The sequence below is a fragment of the Pseudopodoces humilis genome, chromosome 5, assembly GCF_049639895.1.
Source record: "Pseudopodoces humilis isolate 2021_Gansu_Grassland_sample_001 chromosome 5, ASM4963989v1, whole genome shotgun sequence".
Lineage (NCBI taxonomy): Eukaryota > Metazoa > Chordata > Aves > Passeriformes > Paridae > Pseudopodoces > Pseudopodoces humilis.
Window position 1 is genome coordinate 840,115 of NC_142204.1, and position 21,257 is coordinate 861,371.

Consider the following 21,257-nt stretch of genomic DNA (forward strand, 5'->3'; position numbering starts at 1 on the left):
GCCAGGAGAGAACAGGAGCTGGGCACAGCATCCTCTGGGAGCCAGGAGAGAACAGGAGCTGGGCACAGCATCCTCTGGGAGCCAGGAGAGAACAGGGGATGGCACAGCATCCTCTGGGAGCCAGGAGAGAACAGGGGATGGCACAGCATCCTCTGGGAGCCAGGAGAGAACAGGAGCTGGGCACAGCATCCTCTGGGAGCCAGGAGAGAACAGGGGCTGGGCACAGCATCCTCTGGGAGCCAGGAGAGAACAGGAGCTGGGCACAGCATCCTCTGGGAGCCAGGAGAGAACAGGGGCTGGCACAGCATCCTCTGGGAGCCAGGAGAGAACAGGGGATGGCACAGCATCCTCTGGGAGCCAGGAGAGAACAGGGGATGGCACAGCATCCTCTGGGAGCCAGGAGAGAACAGGGGCTGGCACAGCATCCTCTGGGAGCCAGGAGGGGACAGGAGCTCTCCCCTGGCAGCCAGGAGGGGACAGGAGCTCTCCCCTGGCAGCCAGGAGGGGACAGGGGCTGGCACAGCATTCCCTGGCAGCCAGGAGAGAACAGGGGCTGGGCACAGCATTCCCTGGCAGCCAGGAGGGGACAGGAGCTCTCCCTGGCAGGCAGCAGGGAAGGCACTGCTGTCTCTGAGCAGCACAGCCACAGCTCTGCAGCCACATGAAAGGCAGAGGTGTTCATCCCTCTCCAGGGCTGGTGCTGGGCTGTGCTGGCCTCTCCCCAGGTAACGCTCTCATAGGATGTGCTTGTCTGCAGGGCAGGAAAAAAGGGTTCCCTTGGTGTTTGCTGGAAGCAGAGAACATCACCTGATCATCCAGAGAGTCTGGACTTCACTCAGCTTTTCATGGCATCCCTGGCACGCTGCACAAACGAGCTCTCAGGTCAAGAGACTGCAGATGGATGTCTTGATGGACACAGTTGTGAAATGGTTAAAATTATTTACATTACATAGGGTGCTGCCTTCAAGGGGAGAGGACAGAGGAGATGTTTCTCATTTCTGCATTTATTCTGCTTAATCACCTTTATTTTTCCTCTGTTCCTATCTCACCAGTAAGTAAAAAAGCAGGATGTGTGAGAGAAAAAAACAGCTTGCATTTCCTTTTGCTTTCTTTGTTTTGCAGTGAAATCACATTAGTAATAGAATAGTAATAGAAAAATATTAGCTGTCAGATTTTTTTTGAAATAGGATTGGAGATGACACATTCTAGACAAAACCTAAAAATCAAAATTTGCTTTTCCACTCCACCCTTGAAGCCACTCTGTGTCACAGTTCAGCACTTTGCTGCAAATGATTAGCCAGAAGATTCTTAGGGGTCTGCCTGTGCTAATTTCTGCACTATCTGAAGGTGATTTTGCTAAGCAACTTAAGGTGCTGTCCTGCCACAGTCCCTGAATGTGATACTGTCTCATGTAAATGAGGTCTTGAAGATGAAATGAAAAGCAGGTCCTTTGGCCAAACCTGTACACATTCATTTAACAGTGAGACAGCCTAAAGCATCCCCACAAGCATGTAAAGCTAAAATTACCTATCTCAGTGTCTGCAAACTTCACTTTGCAACAGTAAAATATTTGGAGCTTTTTATTAAGTATGATTTTATGTGTCTTTTTAAGTAGATAGATGAAATGCTGAAAGTTTTTTGGGAACTTTCATTGAATATTTGAAGCCACTTGGAAGGAAGTGAGAGTCTGGTCCCTTAATACAGCTCTTACTATATGAAGTCAGTGGTAATTTTGTCTTTGGCTTCAGAAGGGAAACCATTTGTATTTGCTATAGTGATGAAAGACCTCTGTTTTTTTTTCTTAATGCCAGCATTCCAAAAACCCCGTTCAATTAGAAAAAAACTGCTGTTTACTATTGATAGTAAAATAGCCAGAATAATTAGAATTACTGAAAAAAACAAAATCAAGATTTTTTTTCCAGTTTATCGGGCCAGTTGAAGTATTTCCAGTATGCCTAAAATGTTACTTTACTGGTTTGTAACATTATTATTAATTTGGATCTACCAGGACTTGAACAGAAATGGTTTTACCTCTCTTCTTAGAAAGGCACTGTGGCATTCCATATTCCTCTTTCCAACATAAGAAGCTGCTGAAGAAGTTACACATGTGTTGGGGGTTAGCCTGCCACTGTTTTTGGTATCTAAGAACACTAGAGAAGTTGGCTAAAGGGAATTTTGGCTCCTTGAAGGTTTAATAAATACTGGAATTCTGGTGAAATTCTAGAAGTTATGGAAATGCTGAAGCCCTGGAAGTGTTGCAGAAGAACAGGCAGAGGGTGGCTAACGTGCTATGAATTGATTAACTGCTACAATTCATGAGCAGAGTGATGAATAAGCTGATAAAATATTCTGATAACATAAAGAATAGGCTTTTAATTAATACCAGCCAAATTACTTTGTGTAAGATGTGTAATGCCAAAAAAAATGTGATACGGTTCCTTGATTATCTCTGAAGTTTGGTTAAAAAAACCCAACCTTGTTTAATGTAAGTAACTTTTTGCATTAAGTATAATTAATCTTCTGTAGAAGACCAAGTCCCAGCATTATCACAGAAACACAGAACAGTTTGGGTTGGAAAGGACCTTAAAGATCATCCAGTTCCAAACCTCCCACGAGACCAGGCTCCATCCTGGTCCCATCCAGCCCAGCCTTGGGCACTGCCAGGGATCCAGGGGCATCCACAGCTTCTCTGGGCACCCTGTGCCAGGGCCTGACCATCCTCACAGGGAGGAATATCGTCCTAACACCTCATCTCATCCCACCCTGTCGGTTTGGAGGCATCACCCCTTGTGCTGTCACTGCATGCCCTTGCTCAGAGTCCTTTCATGTTACCTGTGTGGACAATGTGCTAAAAGTGAGCATTGGCTCTCTGCATTTTCCCATTACACTTAAAACTCAACAGTGACGTTCATTTTTGAGCTCAACAGATTCTGTGCTGGGCTTGATGCTGATAATGATTTGATCAGTGAGCTGGAAGCAAGTGGAAAATTACAGTGGAGGTGAAACAGAAAATGGGGTAGTGTTCCCTTATGGTGAGAGCAGACATGCCATTGAAATGGTTTCCTAATGCAAGGAAATCCATTTACACAAAGTGCACTGAACATGGAGCACAGAAACCAGAACAATGTGAGGTCTACATGCACTCTTTGGAAAGGAGTGACTTGGAAAAGGTTTGGCCATGTTATGGAAAAAAAGTGTGATCTTGGCAGAAAAAGGACTTTGGCTTCATAAAAATAGGATTAATGAGTATGAATAGAATGAAGATTTTAGTTCTGTTCTATAGGATAATTGATACAGTTGTAAGACTCTGTATAGAAATATCTATCTAGAAAATAAAATAATAATAGTATTAAAACACTTTATTCAAGCAGAGACAGTCAAAACAAGGATCATTATCCAGAAACTGAGGACAGAAGGGTTGGAAATAGAAAGACATAAGACTGTGACAGTGGAAATTCTTTACCACTGGGACAAACTCACAAGGAGGGCAGCCAGTTCCTCATGGCTTTCTGTCCCAAGTGGATGTCCTTTTCCTAAGCCCCCCCAGAATCAATTATTGGGAGCAACTGGCTATGATGTAAATATTTATTCTGTACAGGAAGGATAAAATCAATGAGCCTTTATTCTGCCTACTGTAAGCTCTGAAACAATCCACAGAAGTCAAGGAGATGCTTTAAGTAGCATAAAACAAGATAAAATAAGCAGATAGAAGAAGTTATTTTCCACACAACTGTTTTCACTTGTAGGAAAAGTAATAGTGAAACAAATAGCTTCAGGAGGTTCAGTCTTGGATAAATCAGATGGGTTTATTGCTGCTTACATCTGTTTTATCAATCCTTTCCTTCTCTTTCCTTACCTAGATTATTCTTTTTTTTCAGTTTGACCAGTTCAATAGCATTCTTAACTTACAGTATTTGATGAATTCCCATCTAAATTTTCCCAAAACTTCCTCTGCTCTATCATTTTTTCTTATGTTTTTGTCCTCTGAACATCTTTCAGGTGTGTCTGTTTTCCATGAAGCAGCTTCCCAGGGACACGTTACCTTGTTATGGATGTAGTTTTAAGATCCAAAAGAACTTTGAAGAGTAAAAATTACCAGGATTTTTTCCAGTGATTGTACAGAATAACCTCCTGTCATCCAAGCTGCAGGAAAATCTTGCCTTTAAATGCTCCAAGGGAAGCTTCTGTTCCCTTTCCTTAGTCATGAGTGATGCTTACTGAACAAAAACACACCTGAGTTTAGCTCTGGTTTTGGTGATCCATGGTGGATCTGAAGGAGGCAAAGCAAGTTTTTATTCTGTCCTGTTTTGTGTGAACAGGACATTGTGTGAACTCCCATTTGAAGAGTGTTGTCTGCAGGGAGAGCAGCAGGAGTGCAGCCAGGACACTGTACCTGGGGGACAGCTGGAACCCCAGCCAGCCCTGGCAGCTTGTTCCTCCTGCAAGCTCTGGGTGCCTGGGATGTTCAGAGGAGCCAGCTCCACAGCATATTGAGGGTGGGAAATACCCACTGCTTTGTTTTGTGCCTTCAAACGAGTTCTCTTTCCCCTGGAAACGTAACCTGTGGTGTGAGAGCAGCGTTAGTCCCAGCTGGGAGGGAGATTTCTCAGGAGTCTAACAATACCATCATCTCTGTCACCACCTCAGTTCCTTTCCAGATGCCAAACCCAAATCTCACATCACAGCCCTTGATCACAGTGAGAACATCCATATTACAGCCAAAATTGCATGTCAGATTCTTCAGCTTCCAAAGAAGAAAAAAAACCCTTCCAGTTCCAGGGTCTGCCTGCAAACAGAGAAACCAGTGATTTCCCTTTCAGTTCCTCTGTTGCCTTAACATTTTGAGTCCATTTTTTACAGCGCAGAAGAGACCTAAAAGCTAAAATGGAGTGAAAAAAACAACATATGGAGAGTATTTATTTCTTGGGTGGGGAGCTGTGGCTGAAGAGCAGGATTATATCAGTGTGTTGCCCGTGGTGCTGTCAGCACAGGAACGTGGGCTCTCTGAAGGTGGTGTTTGGGTGAAGGCAGGAGAGGCTCAGCCCCATTGTTCCGTGAGGGCTGTCCAGGTGTCCTGATTTAAAGGCTGCTCCTTGAGACAGGAAATTGTATCTTGTTCTGAGGTTTACTGTAATAAAGTACACAGTCCTGGGGGAATGCGCTGCTGGGCCCATGAATCACTTTATGGGCTGGCTGTTCTGACCTCAGCCCTGTGATTTATTCACGCCATACCGCAGCAGGAATGGCAAAAATGCGCGCGGCGCATGGTCTTCCCATCCTCCCCCTTCCCAAGCAGATGGGCCTTGGGCTGGGAGGCTGCCATAAATCCATGCAGGCAGTTCTGCTCGGGGCTGCCAGCCCCTCTGTGTCTGCTGGGGAATCCTCTTGCTGCTCAGGTGTTTCCTTCCCAGCTCCTTGTGCGAAGAGATGGAAACCTCAGCGCAGTCGCGCCGCTCCCAGCAGAAATAAGGAGCTTGGAGCGTGCAAGTCTTTGGTAATCCCCTTTTTTTTCCTTTCAGCTAACAATAAACAACAAAAAAAGAAAGAGACCCCTCTCCTTTCAGCTCAGAATGTCGCAGTTTCACAGATGTTGCCAGATGTGCTCTTTGGGAAATAGCAGCATTTGCATTTACAGAGGCAGTAAAGGGATGTGCCTTTGGTGGAAGCTCAGATGACAGGAGTGGAGAGCAGCTCCTGACTCTCAGCTCTGCCAAGCCAAGTTTTGTTCCAATTGACACTTTGTTTACATGTTTTGTGTTTGGAAATTGTTAGTTTTTAAAATTTGCTTTGGTGCTGGTCTTTCAGTTTTTGAAATACGTTTTCTTCGTGAAGCATCCTGATATTTTCCTCTAAATTCATGAGTGTGTACTCTTCAGAAAATGCTCAAAATTTTTATTTCTGTCCAAAATACCTATTTCTTAAGGATAATTTCAGGATTAAAAGTTGTCCACGTCATACATGTTCACCCTGCCTTCCAGTTATTTTCTGCCCCTTTATTTTTTTATTTTCTTTCCTTTTTTGTTTGCTTTTTAATAAAGAAGATAAAATTTAAACATCTTAAAATACAGCAAAATTTTTTTGCAAGAAACAAACCTTGCCACACATCTTAATAACTAAGTAGACACCAAATAATAATTCTTAACAATTGTACAACCAATTAAAGGTCAACTTTACCAAAATAAGCAAGATGTTTCTTAGAGGAAGGTTGGGGAACTTTCATTTCTCTATAGTATAGGCAGGTTTTCATGACAGCCAGTTTCTTGTGTGATACAAGCTGGTTTAATTCTGTTTCTTCTATTTCATAGCCTTGAAATTGGAGGTTTATTACTTTTTCTAAGATGCTGAGAGTTACATCCATAAATTTATCTGTGATCATGTTTCTTCAGTAGGGCAGCTTGGGCGGGATTTTTGTTTAAACTACAGCATAAACACAGCTTCAGATTCGTTCACTTGAAAAGGTGTTGGTTGCTGGAATGTGCTACATTGAGGATTTTCCAATTTCCTCACATCTGAATGACTTGCTCTCTCACTTTCTGTGTAGGCTCACATACCTTGTGTCTCATTACAAATCAGGCAGTAACAGCTTGCTTTGAGATGGTTGAGCTTCTCTTTATTTCAATAAAACTCTTTAGGTCTGTGCATGAAAAAAGGCTTTGGATGGGAGGGTGTCATTACTGTGCTGAGCAGGGATCTGCTAAAGGGTTCTCAAAGATCTGTTTGCATGGTTTAGGTCAGGCTTAGCAGAGCACACACACTCAGCCCCTTAAACTTTGTACTGCATGCAGCTCTGGTTTCATCTGGTGAAGAGCAGGCAGTGGAGAGAGGTAAAACCAGAAAGGAAGGTGCTAGGATGCTCCCTAGCTCCTGTAGAATGCCAGTGGCTTCAAGCACCTGGAAAGTTATCTTCAGAACTCATCAGGAAATGCTGTAATGCCCATTCAAACAAATCTTCTGCACTCAGGGACTGCCAGTAGCCACACCTGCTTTCAGACCTGGATCTGAAAAAGGAAATTAAATGAAACCTCTCAGGCCCCTTCTGCTGCAATTACAGAACTAAATATATCCAAATTTTATCCATAGCCCCTGACACCTGCTCCATTTCTGTCCTCAACCCTTTCAACAAGTCCTGCTTGCTTAGAAACACTTCTTTTGGCACTACTTAAGCAGCAGCTACCAGGAGCAGGAGGCAAAGTGATGCCTCAGTGTTTAATGGAACTGCTTCCAGCCTCTGCTTCCCCTGATGCTGCTATTCCTGTTCTTATCCAGACACTTGGCATTTCTTGTGCTCCTTTTTTAATCCCTCTCCTGGGCAGCAGCAGCAACCAGAGAAGACTGAAATACAGGTAGAGTTTGAGTTAGGATGGAATAGAAATCAGCATTAGTGGTGCTGTTGTTACTGCCACCAAAGCCCAAACACATCCTCTGCAGAATTAATATAAAAAGGTTTGACCTTGAAGAAAATGCTTCTTTTTAGAAATCAAAGTGGTTCTGGAAGAGAAGCTTGAACAAATGTACAAAAGAACCCTCAGAGAAGAAGGAGTAGGAAGTTAGGAGTAAGAGTTAAGTGGAAGTTACCAGGTTGGTAGTCAGACAATTAATAATGAAAGCAATCCAGAGCTCTGACAAGAAAATTTCTTGAAATGGTACACGTGGAAGAATATTTAGATGTTTGTAAGAGAACAACAAAATGAAGCAGCTCTGCACATCTGGTGTGTAACATGAAACTGGATGTCACAGGGATAACAGCAATTGGTGAGAAATAGAGTAATATTCAGAGCTGGAATGTGGGTACTACTCCTTCAGGAAAGGTAAAAATGAAAGTAATGGTGTTGTAAATTAATTATACTGGAGGTTCTGAGGAAATAAAAGAGAGTATAAATTATAGCATAACTTTGAGTCATAATAATGTGAGGATCATAGAAGTTGCACAAAGAGAGTGGATGGTATCCTGCTATGGATTTTAGGTATAGTGTGTTAAATGTAAATAATAATGGAGAAATGTGTTTTAGTAGTATGTGTCTATTCACTGGATACAAATCAGAGAAACTGCCAGGCTTGTTAACTTAATAATGACTGGACCACCAAGATGTGATGGTGTGAGACTTCAGGATTGTAGTAAGTGGTGATGACACTAGAGGAGAAACTATCACCAAAACTGACTTCAGCTGTAGTGATCACAAATTGATAAAACCTGTATTCAAATAAAAAAAAAAAACAATGCTAGAAAAGTGAAGTTTTCCGTTTTAAAGTAATAGACTGAAAAATGGAGACTACTAGATAGCAATTGGACAGAGGAATACAGGAGGCTCATGTAGGGGAAACAGAGCATTTATTTAAATTAAAAGTCCAAAACTCTGAGGTCTTTGCATCCCAAACAAAAGGGTAAAAGCTGAAGAAAGTTACAAAGCTGTGTATCTGTATCCAAAAAGGAATTGGCAGCAGCCTTAAAAACTGGTCAAGAGAAAGAGACATTTTAGGGAAGCAGAAATTTTAGGAATAAAGTGAGAATTGTAAAAACTCATGCTGAATGAGACCTCCCAAAAGAAATAACAATAAATAATAAATATTCTATAGCCACTGCTACAGAAAAGTCGGGAAAGGGAGTGGAACCACAATGCACTGAGAATAGGGATAGTATGAATTTGGTCCCAAAACTAAGTTAATGCCTTTGCCTTGTTTTCCAGTGAGCTGATAAAATACAGAGCGAGGCAGGTATGATCAGAACATCAGCCGTGGAAATGAGATCGATGTGGCAGTGAGATAAATTACACTCATCAGAAATAACATGCTAGGAGTTCAGCAAGGAGGTTTGATCTCAAATCTGTTTGATTTGAGTGCAAAGACTGTACCATTTTCTTCCAACAGCTGTGTTGTAAGTCATGACTGGAGTTTTTGACGTGATCAGAAGCGCAGTAAGATTGCAGCATTGCTGTCAAAGTTTGACTGATAAAGCTGAAATTTCCTTCTACCATCATTCAACCCGGGCCAGATTCACAAAGACATCAAGACAATTGTTTTCTCTGTAGCAATTGTGGCTGTTTGATATGTTATAATCAGTGTGAATTCCATGATTCATTTTCCATTCTTCCATTCTGGCAGTGCTGGCTGTGGCAGGGAAGGGTTTGAGTGTCACAGCGTCAGGGAGAGCTGCAGCTCCTCCAGGGATCAGGAACCTGCGGTGAGAGCCGGGCTCCTGGTGTTGATTCAGGGTTGGAACTGGTTCCTCAGGCTGCAGGGATCCACAGCCAGTGCTGCTGACACCAGGGAGGGGCAGGAACCTGGAAATGGGAGGGCAGAACCATCTCTTGCCACAAGAGCCTGTCTTGTGTCAGCTTAAGCCGATTGTGAAACCACGAGCCCAGCTAAAGCTCAACCTGTACTTCACCATGTCCCAGGAAAAGAAATCGGAGCTGCCTTTCTTGTAAGGTCTTTTTTCAAAAGCTGGGGGATGAGTTCTGGTGGCCTCTGTTGCCTGGATGAAAAACAAGCCTTGGGTTTGTGTTCTGTGTGCACTGCTGGCAAACTGCAGATGGAGAGAGCGCCCGTTCCAGGACTCCCTTCTCAGGAAAGCCAGCTCTGGGGAGCTCGAGAGCCTTGTGAGTACTGCTGCCTCTGATCCACATTCTGCTCTGAAGGCTGCTAAAACAGGGGAGATTGTCTGGAAAAAAATTCTGCCTTTCATAGGGACAGATCCCCCCATAAATGGGGTGCCAGGATTGAAAGTTCCTTTAAAATGTGCCGTCCTGGGGAACTTCCACTCCTCACAGGCACCTAGGGAAGGCTCTGGCACTGCCAGTTCAGCAGCTGGGATGTGCAGCAACCAGGTTTTCACAGAGGTATTCATCAATAAAAATAGTTCAGGAAATTAGCAGTGGGTTTGAAAGTTCTCTGTGAAAGTGTTAGATTTTTTTTTCTAGATAAGCTGGCACTGCAATTCTGGCTGCTCAGAGCTGAGACATGAGCAGCACTGAGGAACTGCAAATCTTTACCTCTGGTGCCAAAGTGATAAAATGAAGATGGAAGCTTAAGTACAAGAAGGGCTAAAACACAGATGGGAAAGGTAATATAAAATATTTATAAGACTACTTGTGACTTTATCAAACATGTTGAGGACTTTTGCAAGCATTGCTTATGGATCCTAGTAAGGATTCTGTGCTTCTAGACTATTGGGATGTTAGAGAAAATATATGTAGGAAAGTCTAAATCTATAATCAGCAGGTTTTTTTTAAACAAGGGCAGAAGTGGTAATGCTTCCTGTGTCGTGGAATTCACATTGATTATTACCATGCCAATCTTTTAATGGAAAATTAAAGGGACATCACTTTTGTGACCACACAACTGCGTTCACCAAGAGTTTGTATTTTTATCTTGTTTCCAGTTGTGGTCACATGTATGCAATGACATTGAAGAGACCAGTGGAAATGTGTTCATTTAGAGAGCTTCAATTTGCTGATGACAAAAAGTTCTTGTTTTCATCTCATTTGGTTTGCTTGAATTCTCAATTTGTGTTTTGATAGCTGTGAGAGCATAGACCAGAGATTAGACAAGCTGCTGATGTGCCAGCCAGGCCAGGCCAAGGTGACATGCTGAAACAAGTACTGCAATGGAAGGAGTGTGGTATTATCCCTTTTGACTGAAGGTTTAAGGCTGTGCTTTGGAAATTAATTTGCAGCCTGAGGTTTGATTATTCCCAGCTGTAATTAAAAAAAGCAGGTAGTACCTATTGCCAAGTAAAAATTTTTTCCCACTCTCTTGCAGTAAGAGGTAGCTGCTGTTTCTTTTGGATAAAAGTTTGCTCACTCTGGGATACTTGGAGCTGCATCTTAAATGCTGCAGAAATTACAGCCAGTGCAGAATTTGGCAGCTTGCATATTTAAGTGAGTTACTCGTCTGTTAGCATCGTGAAATGTCATTCTCTGGTATAATTGCCTTTTTCAAGGTTGCTTTTAAGAACCAAATCCTGATACCCAGAGCTCTGCAAGGACTGTCTTCTCCCTCTGGGGTACTGCAAGACAGTTCTTAAATTTTCTGAAGATGTTCTATAGCCAGCAAAAAAAAAGGGAAAAATCATGCAGTTCAGAAGTGCTGCTGTAGAGGAAGATACGGTTTATGGTGGAAAGGATGATGTCCCATTGAATCCATGGTTTGGTGCGTTTTACTCCTAATTACCTTCTAAGAGTTTATTGAGTGAGAGCCACCCAAACCCTGTCATCCTGCTAAACTCATGAAATTACTGAATGCCCTGTCCCAGTGCTTTTATGTTCTGAGCTGTTGTGTGTCTGTCCAGCTCTCACAGCACTACTGAGCTGCATCTGATTCTCTGCCTGTGAGTCCTTTCTGTTGTTGTCTCATCGTGGGAGGGTTTTTAATTCATATGCAAATAATACAGTTGTTACTGTGATGGTGATTCACCAGGGTAAGTCTGACAGGTGTCTCTGACAGGAAAGCATTCAAAGCTTTCAGCAGCATTTTCTGTAGGCTCAGAGCAAATGGACAAAAATCAGACAAGTGAGACAAGTCCTGTAGGAGCAGCACCTCTGTCGTTCTGTGGTACCATGAGCAAGCAGCTGATGAAACAGGAGAATCTTTCCTTGAGTACTGCAGGCACAACAGCCATAACTGCAGCTCATCTTGAAATGCCAGGATGGAAACATTTAATCATTGATCATGGAAGTGCAGCAGTCTCTGTTGAAGGAACTGACTGGGTCACTGTGAGCTTGTAGCCACCTGAGCTCCTCAAATTGCTGTCAGACCTCGAAATACTTTACTTTCATGCCAGTCAGAAGGAAAACAGATTTGATCCCTGTAATGCAACTAGGGCTGATGGAATTACCCCAGTTCCTTTGGGGCATTAAAATCAAAGCTGCTGCTGATATCAATATTGCTCTCATGTTATCCCATGCACACTTTCAGAAATACTCCAGATAGGAAGACATTTCATAATTTGAAATAAAATTTTATAGAACAATATATTTATAACATTTCTATATGGAATGAGAGATCTCCCTGACATATGTAAACATATTCCTTTAATGAATATGTATAGTTTTCATGTTTTGAAGCATCATTAATTCAGCACTGTTTACAGCCTGTTATTCTTTCTAATTATACAGCTGATAAATATTCCAGTGCCATGACCCTTGGAACAGTACTGCAAAGTACAAGACTGCTTTTTAAAGTTCACCTCCTCTTGTGTTTTACCAAAAGGATTCTTCTCCTTTACTAGGAAAGGGCTGTGAAGGAATTCTGTAGTCTCCTGAAACCAAGTGCCATAGAAACCCATTTGAAGACAGCCTGATTCTATTAGTATTAGTAATTAGCAGGAGTGTAATAGTAAATTATTGCCCAGTTGTCTTCCCCAAATCAGACATTTCTATTCAAGAGGTGAAGGAGACATGCATTTGCCCACTATTTTTTGTGTGTGTTGTCAAATCTCTGTGCTCTACTGGCCTGTATTGTGTAGCCATCTATTTTAAAAAGGCAAGCCCATCTTTCCTTGCATTCTTTTTTGAAGACTGCAAACAGAGCAAATAATGGTGATACTGATCTTGAGATTGTATCCACAAATATCTCTTAAGAATGAAAGCTACTGCTCTGGATACCACTGCAGTCTGTATCGATCGTGATCCACATTCAGTGAAAGGCTGCACTGGTGACAGAAGGAAAAAACTCATCTCTCTTTTTTGTCCAATCTGGAGTAAAAGTGGGACCTGTTCTCAGTGGATTTTCCTGTTTCCATTTCAGGTTCTGTTTGGTAGGATTCAGTCTGTGACAGAGTCTGCTTACCCCTTGTGAGCCCGAGCAGCTCAGCTGAGGCTGCAGAGAGATAAATGTGCAGCTGGCCCCTGCTGAGTTGATGTTGGCACAGCTGCACTAGTACCAGCATCTGAAATACTGAGATAATCTGAAATAATAATCTGAATTAGCTGAAGTGAGCTGTGTCTGTTCAGTGCCCTGGCCAGCATTTCAGGAGATCAGCATCCCTGGGTTGTGCAGCACGTTTTGCCTGCTCATGAGACCCTTTCAGGACCTCCAATGCTGTGGGCTGAGGAGAAGCATTTTGCTGAAGAAGCCGAGGCTGTGGCAGTGCCAGAGCCCCCAGGAGTGTCTGCAGCAGTGCTGATGGATGGGATTGTTCACGTGCTGCCACCACCCTTCACACAGCAGCCCCTTTGCTCCTCCTTGCCACATCAGCTGTCTCACAGCATGTTCCCCTGGGAAAAAGCTCTCAGGAAGGGAAATAAATCACTTTTGTAGTGCTCTTCAATCAGAAGCCTTGTCTTTTGCTTGGTAGAATGCCCTTTCTATGGTGTTGGAATCATTGGCAGTTGCTAGCTCTGCTGAGAACAGCCTGCCACTGCAGCCCTGTCCCCTCCAGCAGAGCTGGCCGTGACGCCTGCGCTTCTCCCACGTGGAGCAGCTCACCTTCAGCCTGCTAGAGTGAAAAATGCACTACAATGCACTTACCACAGGGTATTTTTCTTCCTTTCCTTCAAACCTCACCTTGTTTCAGTTCCAGAAAACAGTCAGAAAGCCACAGAGGCTTTCTCTCCACTTCTTGACCAGCGGCCTCATGTCACAGCACGGCGCTGGAGTTTTGGCCAGGAGGAAGTTCTCCTCTAAGACATGGTGGCAGAGATTTTTCAGCAGAAAGGAAAAGGAATGGACTGCTATCCATATCTCATTTTCCTGGCCTTGGGGTTGGCACTTAGGAGCAGAGATGGGCAACAAAGGATTTGATTGCAGAAGGTACATGGCTTACATGCTGTTTGAGGCACCTCAATTTCCATACCACAGTAATGGCCCCATAGATAGAGTTACGGAGATATTCTTGGCTCTGGTCCTGAATCATCAGCGAGGATTGGGGGCTTGCTATTAAAAGAATAAGTGTTTCTTTATAATCAAAACAGATTACTCTAAAGCAAGTGAAAATGACCAGAGCTCCAAGCCAGCCTGTCTTTCCCAGGATACCGATAGCTGGAAAAAAGCAGAGGTCATGGATCATGTTCTGTCACTTCACCCTATTGGTATTTTTCATGTTTCAGGCAGACATCCAAAATTGGATACTTTTCCATAAAGCAAAAGCAGCAGAAGCAAAATGGCAATAATCACACGCCCATTATCCATCGTTCCCACACCTACAATCTTGACACTACATCTGGGAATCTGATGTGCACCTTTTCCTTTCTTCTACTCCTTGCCTCCATTAAGTCACCAGAATATTTGTATTTCTTCATAGCACAAATGTATTTAGAATACTTTATGATTATCCTAAAGTATCTAAAAAAAATTTGCTTTACTCTATGGTATTACATTCTGAAAGGGAAACAATAATGTTTTTCTAGATATGATCTAGGCAGGATCCAAGTACTCTCTACACTGGATCTGTGAGGTTTTTGATATGCTGGTAGTTCATTTAAAGCAAGCCAACTCTCTTGGACTGCACAAGAAACACCTGTGTAAACCCAGAGAGAAATTCCAGCCACAGAAAGTCCATTGTGTAAGTCCACTGTCCTGTCAGATGAACAATTGTGTCTGTTGAAATGCACCTTTTCCTCTTGAAATACATGTTTTTTTCACATTTTAGAGACAGTGGTTTCAATTGGGATCCTGATAATGAACTTCTGGATATTGAGGGCTGCAGCAAACCTTGAAGTGCACTTGCAACTTTCTTTTGAGATGAAATGTAGATCAGAAATGTGCAGTGTTTGGCTTGTCTCTCTCGTCTCTCCTGCATGATGCCACATGTTTAGGACCTCATTTTATTCCTTCTCTGCAAGATGATGAGATGTGAGACAAGCCAACACTACTGGGCAATAAGGCCAAGGTTTTCTTTGAAATCCTGTTGCACATCACCAGCTAGAGAATTAAGGTCAAAGGACAGAAAAGGTTTTCCCTAATATAATCAATCCTTTGTGTTCCTTTGAGAACTGCTGTTTTACAGTTAGGGTGATTATCTTGGTCTCCTTTCTTCCCAGTATGTATAAAATGTTTCTGAATTCTATTTGTAATTTTCTGCTAGAGGGAAAGAGTATGGGAAAATGTTCAGCCAAAGTAATAATAAATGGTAGTTATTAAAAGCTGAGAAGGTGAGAGCAGAAGAAGAACAAAATGTGTTTTTCTTACCCTGCTAGCTGCAATTTGGTATCAGCACAGTTGTTTAGGGGGAGGTGTGTGGGTTTTGACTTGCTGTTCCACCAACAGATGTGTAGCCCAGACAAAAATATTTATTCCTGCTTTTCAGAGTTGCACACTGGTACAGCATTGATGGCACATCCAAATCTTTGTAGAGGAGTCCTCTAAGTTTTGCAGGATAATAATGTAATTTGTTTGTTTGTTTTGTTTTTCAGACAAGAAGCCCTTCTTGCTGCCATTAGTGAAAAAGATGCCAATATTGCTCTGCTAGAGCTTTCATCCTCCAAGAAGAAGACTCAGGATGAAGTGGCTGCACTGAAACGAGAGAAAGACCGTCTTGTGCAACAGCTCAAGCAGCAGGTGGGTACAGGAGGGCCAGGAAAAAAATCCAGCTAATAATCTGCTGTGGGATTATTATCTTGATTTATGGAACTAATAATATATAATCCTGTCATGTGTTAGGCCAGCAAGTGCATAAATAACAATTCCAGACGAGCTGCTGGGCTCAGTGTGGAGGGAAGTTTCTTTGTGTCGCTGCCTGAGTGGTAAATGTGTGATGGGATGTGGAGGAAGCTGTGAATGAGGAGGACATTGGTTATTGTCCTCTGCAGTCTGCAGAGCCACAGGCTCAGGGCAAAGCAGTGATGCTTCCCTTGGGGGTTTGCATTTGCTGTGCTGGGGAAGAAACCTATTTGGGAGAAACTTCTCTTAGCTGTAGAGCTCAAATATGAATGTTGCAGCTCTCAGCCTCTCCTGTGGTTTCTGACTGCAGCAGGAGCACCATGCCCCACATCCTTGATACCACTTCATAATACTGTAGGCAGAAGAGTTGCATTTTGAAAGCTGACATGCATTCCTACACTAGCAAACCACACATCTTTTCCCCAAGAGCCAAACTGCTCAGTTTTGGAATGAAACCCAATACACATTGTGCCAGTGAGAAGGATGTGTACAACAAAATGCTTCAAGGAGGCCATTCCAGTCCTCGAGTCACAAATTTTCAGATCTTTATACAGACACCCAAGAAGAGTACCTACCTTTCTTCCTAATCACCTTTATCATTCTCTCATTTGCTGAGAAGGAGATTGATCAAATCAAACATTTCAGTATTGTGGGGGGCAGCACAGCCATTCTGCATGGGACATGGCCAGAGCTGCAGTGCAATTTATCACCACACTTCAAGCACAGCAGGGACAGCCAAATACTCCAGCAACAGCTACAGGTGTCCTCTGTGCTGACTGGGATAGAGACAAACATAAGAACACCCCAAAAAACTGTGGGAGGTCTCATGCTTGTGAGGAGATTGGTCCCTTCCCCATGTCTGGCTTTTCCTGTTTCCAAGATCTTTCTGTGTTGGCATAACAATTAGCAAAAGTGTGTTTCTGTTCAAGCATTTAGTATTACATTCTAGTACTGAATGCAATGGGAAAAGTGCATGGCCAATAAAACACAGAGGAAGCAAAAGGCATCCCTGGCAATAAGAGATTTAGGATCTGAAAGAATCTGTGTAGATTTTTCACTTCAGCACTTCTGCTGGGTTTTTCCTGAGTTATTCCCTTGCCACATTCCTGGTAATAGCACATATGCTGCTGCCAATCCAGTATCAACTTCTTCAGTGCCACCATTTCCATCTTCATAAAGTTTTATGTCCAGCATTTCATCTGTCAGCCAGGTGATTTCTGCTGCTGTCAGAGGCTGTGAGACAAAAACAGGTCAGCAGTGTGATAAGGGATTTCTCTGCTTCTTCCTTAGCAAACACCAGTAGATTATTGTTACACTTACATGTTTTTAAGGGTTTTTTTACATGTTACCATGTTTTTTTACATGTTTTTAGCATGTTGTTTATGGTTTAATTTAAGAACAGTACTTTTGAAGGTGCTATGTACCAGCTTCAGAATGAGTAAGAAGTGCAGGTTACAGTTTTGTATTATTTACTTTTGAGCAACAGTCATAATTACTGTCCCTGGTCAGCCAGGTGATCTACTGAAACAGGAATCAGAAGTGGTCACAGCAATGTCAGGTGCTTGTTTTGGTCATGTAATTGTTGATGCAGCAGCTGTAATTTATGCTACCACTCATTCTAAGAGAAATTAACACTTCTTCTTAGTTCTTGTTGTCCTGAGCTTAAATTCAGGTGCTTTCATGTCTCTTGCCCTTCCCAGTGTCCTTCTGATTATCTTTTGTGAGTACCTGGAACAATCTGAATTTTGTGGTGATTTTTTTTCTACTGAAAGTTTGTGTATATTTAGTCAACATATCAACATTTTTCTTCTCTGTAATGATTTAGGTTTCAGGTAGATGATTTTTTAAAACATTTGTAGTTCCTGTTGTTATCTTTCAGTGCTGATAAGTCTTACAGTATCATAAACTCTTCCTAAAAAATCGTGGCAGTTTCCCTTAAGGATGCCAGTTCTAAGTGCTTTTCTGTGTATTTCCTGTTTAATTTCCCAAATAAATGAAAATTGCAAAGGAGAATAATTTGAAATTGTTCTTGGTATGTAGTGAGATCAGTTATGATCTGAGGTTGGAGCAACAGTCCTTTTTCAAATAATTCATTGGACTGTTGAAATGCCTTTGAAGATTCTGTTTCCAAAACTGCCATCAGCCCTAAAGACTTGTCACTGTTTAAGCTTGTTTAAGATTTTAATCTTAAAAATAATGAAGAAAGCAGAAAGCAATCTCCTCAACACATCTGTGCTGTAGTACAAATAAAAGTTTTATGTGTAGTATAAGTATAAAATCACAGCTATTCTCCAGTACATCCATAATCTCCAATTATGTTTACATATAAACAATCTAAACTATATTTAAAGCATACCTGAGAAATATTTATGTGACCAAACAGAGATTTGACACATCCTCCCTAAATTCTATGCTGTGCTTTAGGGATGTGTCATTTTATATCCTTTTTTGTGTGTGTGTGTGTGCAGCTTTCAACACATGGATAGAAAAACTCCTCATTGCTGATTACAGGAGAGCATTACTCACCACCCCTCTATGAGTTGCAGAGAATCAAAAATTCCATCTATTTTTTTTTTTTTTTTCAGTGCCAGTAGTTTTGGGATGTACTTTTTCTGAATAAATTCAAATCACACCAATTTTGACAGCTCCAGAAACAGGAGATGGGTCAGAAGAGATGGCTGTGAGATTTTACAGGATCCTGATGTAGTCAAGGGGAATCTCATTTTTCTACATGCTTTGCAAATATTCTGTGTACTTGGCCCTTGCACTCCTCTTCAGCTGTTCCAGGTCACCAGCCTCATATTTTCCAACAAAACAACTATGCTGCTTCCTCAGTTTAAGCCTCCTCTACACGGACCCCTTTCTGCATCTGGAGAACAAGGGTCCATCTGTGCTTGCCAGCTCCACAGAACCGTGTCACCTTTCAGGAACTTCCTAAGAGTTTAGCTGTAATTCTTAAATTTACAGCAGAAACGGTGAATGAAAAGTCTTTCAGACTCACAGATGTATTGAACACAGCTGTTCAAGGAGGGCGAGTGATGCCACAAATCAAGATATTCTGGAAGACTTCGAAAAGCAGTTGTGGTACCCAAAATTCAACCCTTTGGATTCAGAGCTGGGATCCTGACCTCAGTCATTCGTGTTTCAGAGCTGCTGAGCCCCCTGATAAGTATTTGGTGTTTCAGTCCATGCCATTGCTAGGAAATGCTTTGGCTTTGTGGTGGGAAAGCAGCTCTTTGTGTTGGTGGTCAGGCACAGCTGAGTAAAAGATTCCCGTGTCCACGTGTGTAGGAAATGCTGTGTGGGAAGGGCTGGCTTGTGGGAAGGAGCAGCATTGCTGGGTGTCCCTGCTGGGAGGAGAGGCTGGCAACAGCTCTGACACTGTGCTGGAGGACAGCAGTGAAAAGCAGGATTTGTGTCGTGGCTTTTCAGTGCTTCTGCTGGTTCCCATCGGCTGGCTTGCTGTTAATTGACATTTCTTAGAGTGTGGAAAGGTACAACACTCGCAAAACAAAAACTTGTCCTGACTATTTCCCATTGTATTTATTTACTTATTAATTTTATTTATTCATTCATTCATTCATTTCATTATTTATTTATTTATTTCATTATTCCATTATTTATTTATTTCATTATTTCTTTAATTAATTAATTACACATATCCATGAAGACATACAGCTTCATCAAGGGAAGGGTATCCAGAATCTGGAGGGCTCTGCTGATTTCTCCTTTCCCAGCTCTGTCACGTTCCTGGTCGCTCGCACAGGGAAGGAGTCCTGCCAAAGACATTTTGGTTCTTTAATTTCTCTAAGTATGTGCACTAAAGTTTGGATGAAGAGAAGCATTTTGGAAAGAGGCTATGGCATCAATATTGTTTTAATTTAGAGTTTCTAGGCTCTGAATGGCAGGAATGTGCCTCAATATAGAGCCCATTTCCTAACGAGGCGCTCGGCATCGAGCAGGCTCTCCAGCAAACGCAGCTGCCTGTTCCATATTGGTTGTCAGCTTGGATGAGGGATTTCCTCCAGCATCAGACAGGCAGGGCCACTGCAGGGCGAGGGTCAGCAGCTAATGTGGTCCCAGTTACTCCTCCTGGGGCTGTGTGTCCGTGGGGAGCTCCTGGAGAGGCGGCGGCTGCGGGAGCAGAGAGCTGGAGCTGTGTAAGCAGCTCCAGATGTGGCACACAGAGGGCCCTGCTCTGAGAGTTCTCTATCAGCTGCTCAGCTGACAGAAAACTGCCTGCTTGCCTTTTATTTATCCCTTTCCTCGTCAAGCTAAGTCTTGATATCAGCTTCTACTTATTGGAGCAGAGCAGAGCGCCGCTCCGCAGTTTGGGGTGGTGAAGGGAAGGTGTGTCTGGAGGGGCTGAGGTTTTCCTGCCCGTGGGCTTTGAGCCTTAAACAGCTGGGATTTCCTGCCAGGAGCTGTTTGCAGCAAACATTTTCTGTGTTTGTGCAGAGTGGGTGCCTGACTTGACCAGCACCTCTGTCACTGCCATGCCATAAATGTGAAGTGTTAAGCTTTAGGAGGCTCTGAACAGTATTAGTGTTTTCTGACAGCTTGGATTATCATTCAAATTAATTGTTTTAAACAGCCATATTCACATCATTACATAATTTCAATATTATTATTACATAATTTCAATATTATTAGTAGTAGTATTAGTATTAGTATCAGCATCATCATCATCATCATCATCATCGTCATAGCAGAAGTTACCAGAAACTAGCTTGACTCAATCAATGTTACTCATGACAGGATCTCAAGATTTTAATTTGAAATTATGTGACTTCAGGTTAGATTAATACAACATGTGGTTTATTATGCTGCCTATGCCTAAATAAAAGTTACTTTCAGACCAGTTCCTCAGTCTTTTAAGAAGATGTTGAGTTTTAATTCTATACTTTAGCATGCTCAGAGAACCACCCAGCTTAAGCTTTCTCCATGTATTCCAAAAATATGCATTTTCTTTTGTCAGGCAAACTGTTAATGATAAAAATATATATAATGATAAAAATAGTAAATAGTGTGGCCTCAGGAGAGAGCTCTGTGCAACAGAGTTGATTTATCCAGTTAGACCTGTAATCTGTTCTTAAATACTTTAAGTGGAGGAGACCTTCAGTCCTGGGAAGTCTTTTTATCTGTCTTCATCATTATATGTAATGCCCCTTACTGCAATTTAAGCTCATTGCTATTTTTTCTTTCTATTAGGGGCATAGAAAAAAGAATTTACTACCTATCATGTTCTTGCTGTAGACACTCTTCTGTTCACTCAAAAAGAGCTCCTCTCTATTTAAATAAAGGGAGATAAGAAGCCCCATGCTGTTGTAAGTGTGGGTTTTGTAGTCAGCCTTGCCATTCAGAGGAATCTTTAATATCTGTTTTTCCCTTCTGCTTCTGTATGCTCATCAAGATTGTGCCTTCCTCTGAGGGCCAGCATGAATTTGAGTGGCTGTTATTGAACATTCCCACAAATGGAGAGGATTTATTTGGCAATGGTCAAATAACTAATAATTGACTGGTAATAATGGTATTTATGCAATATTGAATGCACATTTCATCTAAGAAAGTACCAAAGCTGTTTTTCCTGTGCCACTTTATGCCTCTTCCCTGTAAGATTTTGACTGACTTGCTTTACGAGGCCGAGTTACTGCAAAGAC

At 42.2% G+C, this 21,257-nt stretch overlaps 1 protein-coding gene across 10 annotated transcripts in view; it reads left to right on the forward strand.

Moving 5' to 3' along the window:
- ERC1 (ELKS/RAB6-interacting/CAST family member 1) overlaps nt 1-21,257 on the forward strand; it is a 274,756-nt gene that overhangs the window by 202,325 nt on the left and 51,174 nt on the right. For all 10 annotated transcript variants that reach the window (XM_014259338.2, XM_088054896.1, XM_088054899.1 and 7 more), the window contains one exon: nt 15,351-15,495. In XM_014259338.2, coding sequence (XP_014114813.1) covers nt 15,351-15,495 — 145 coding nt within the window. The remainder of the gene's footprint in view (nt 1-15,350; nt 15,496-21,257) is intronic.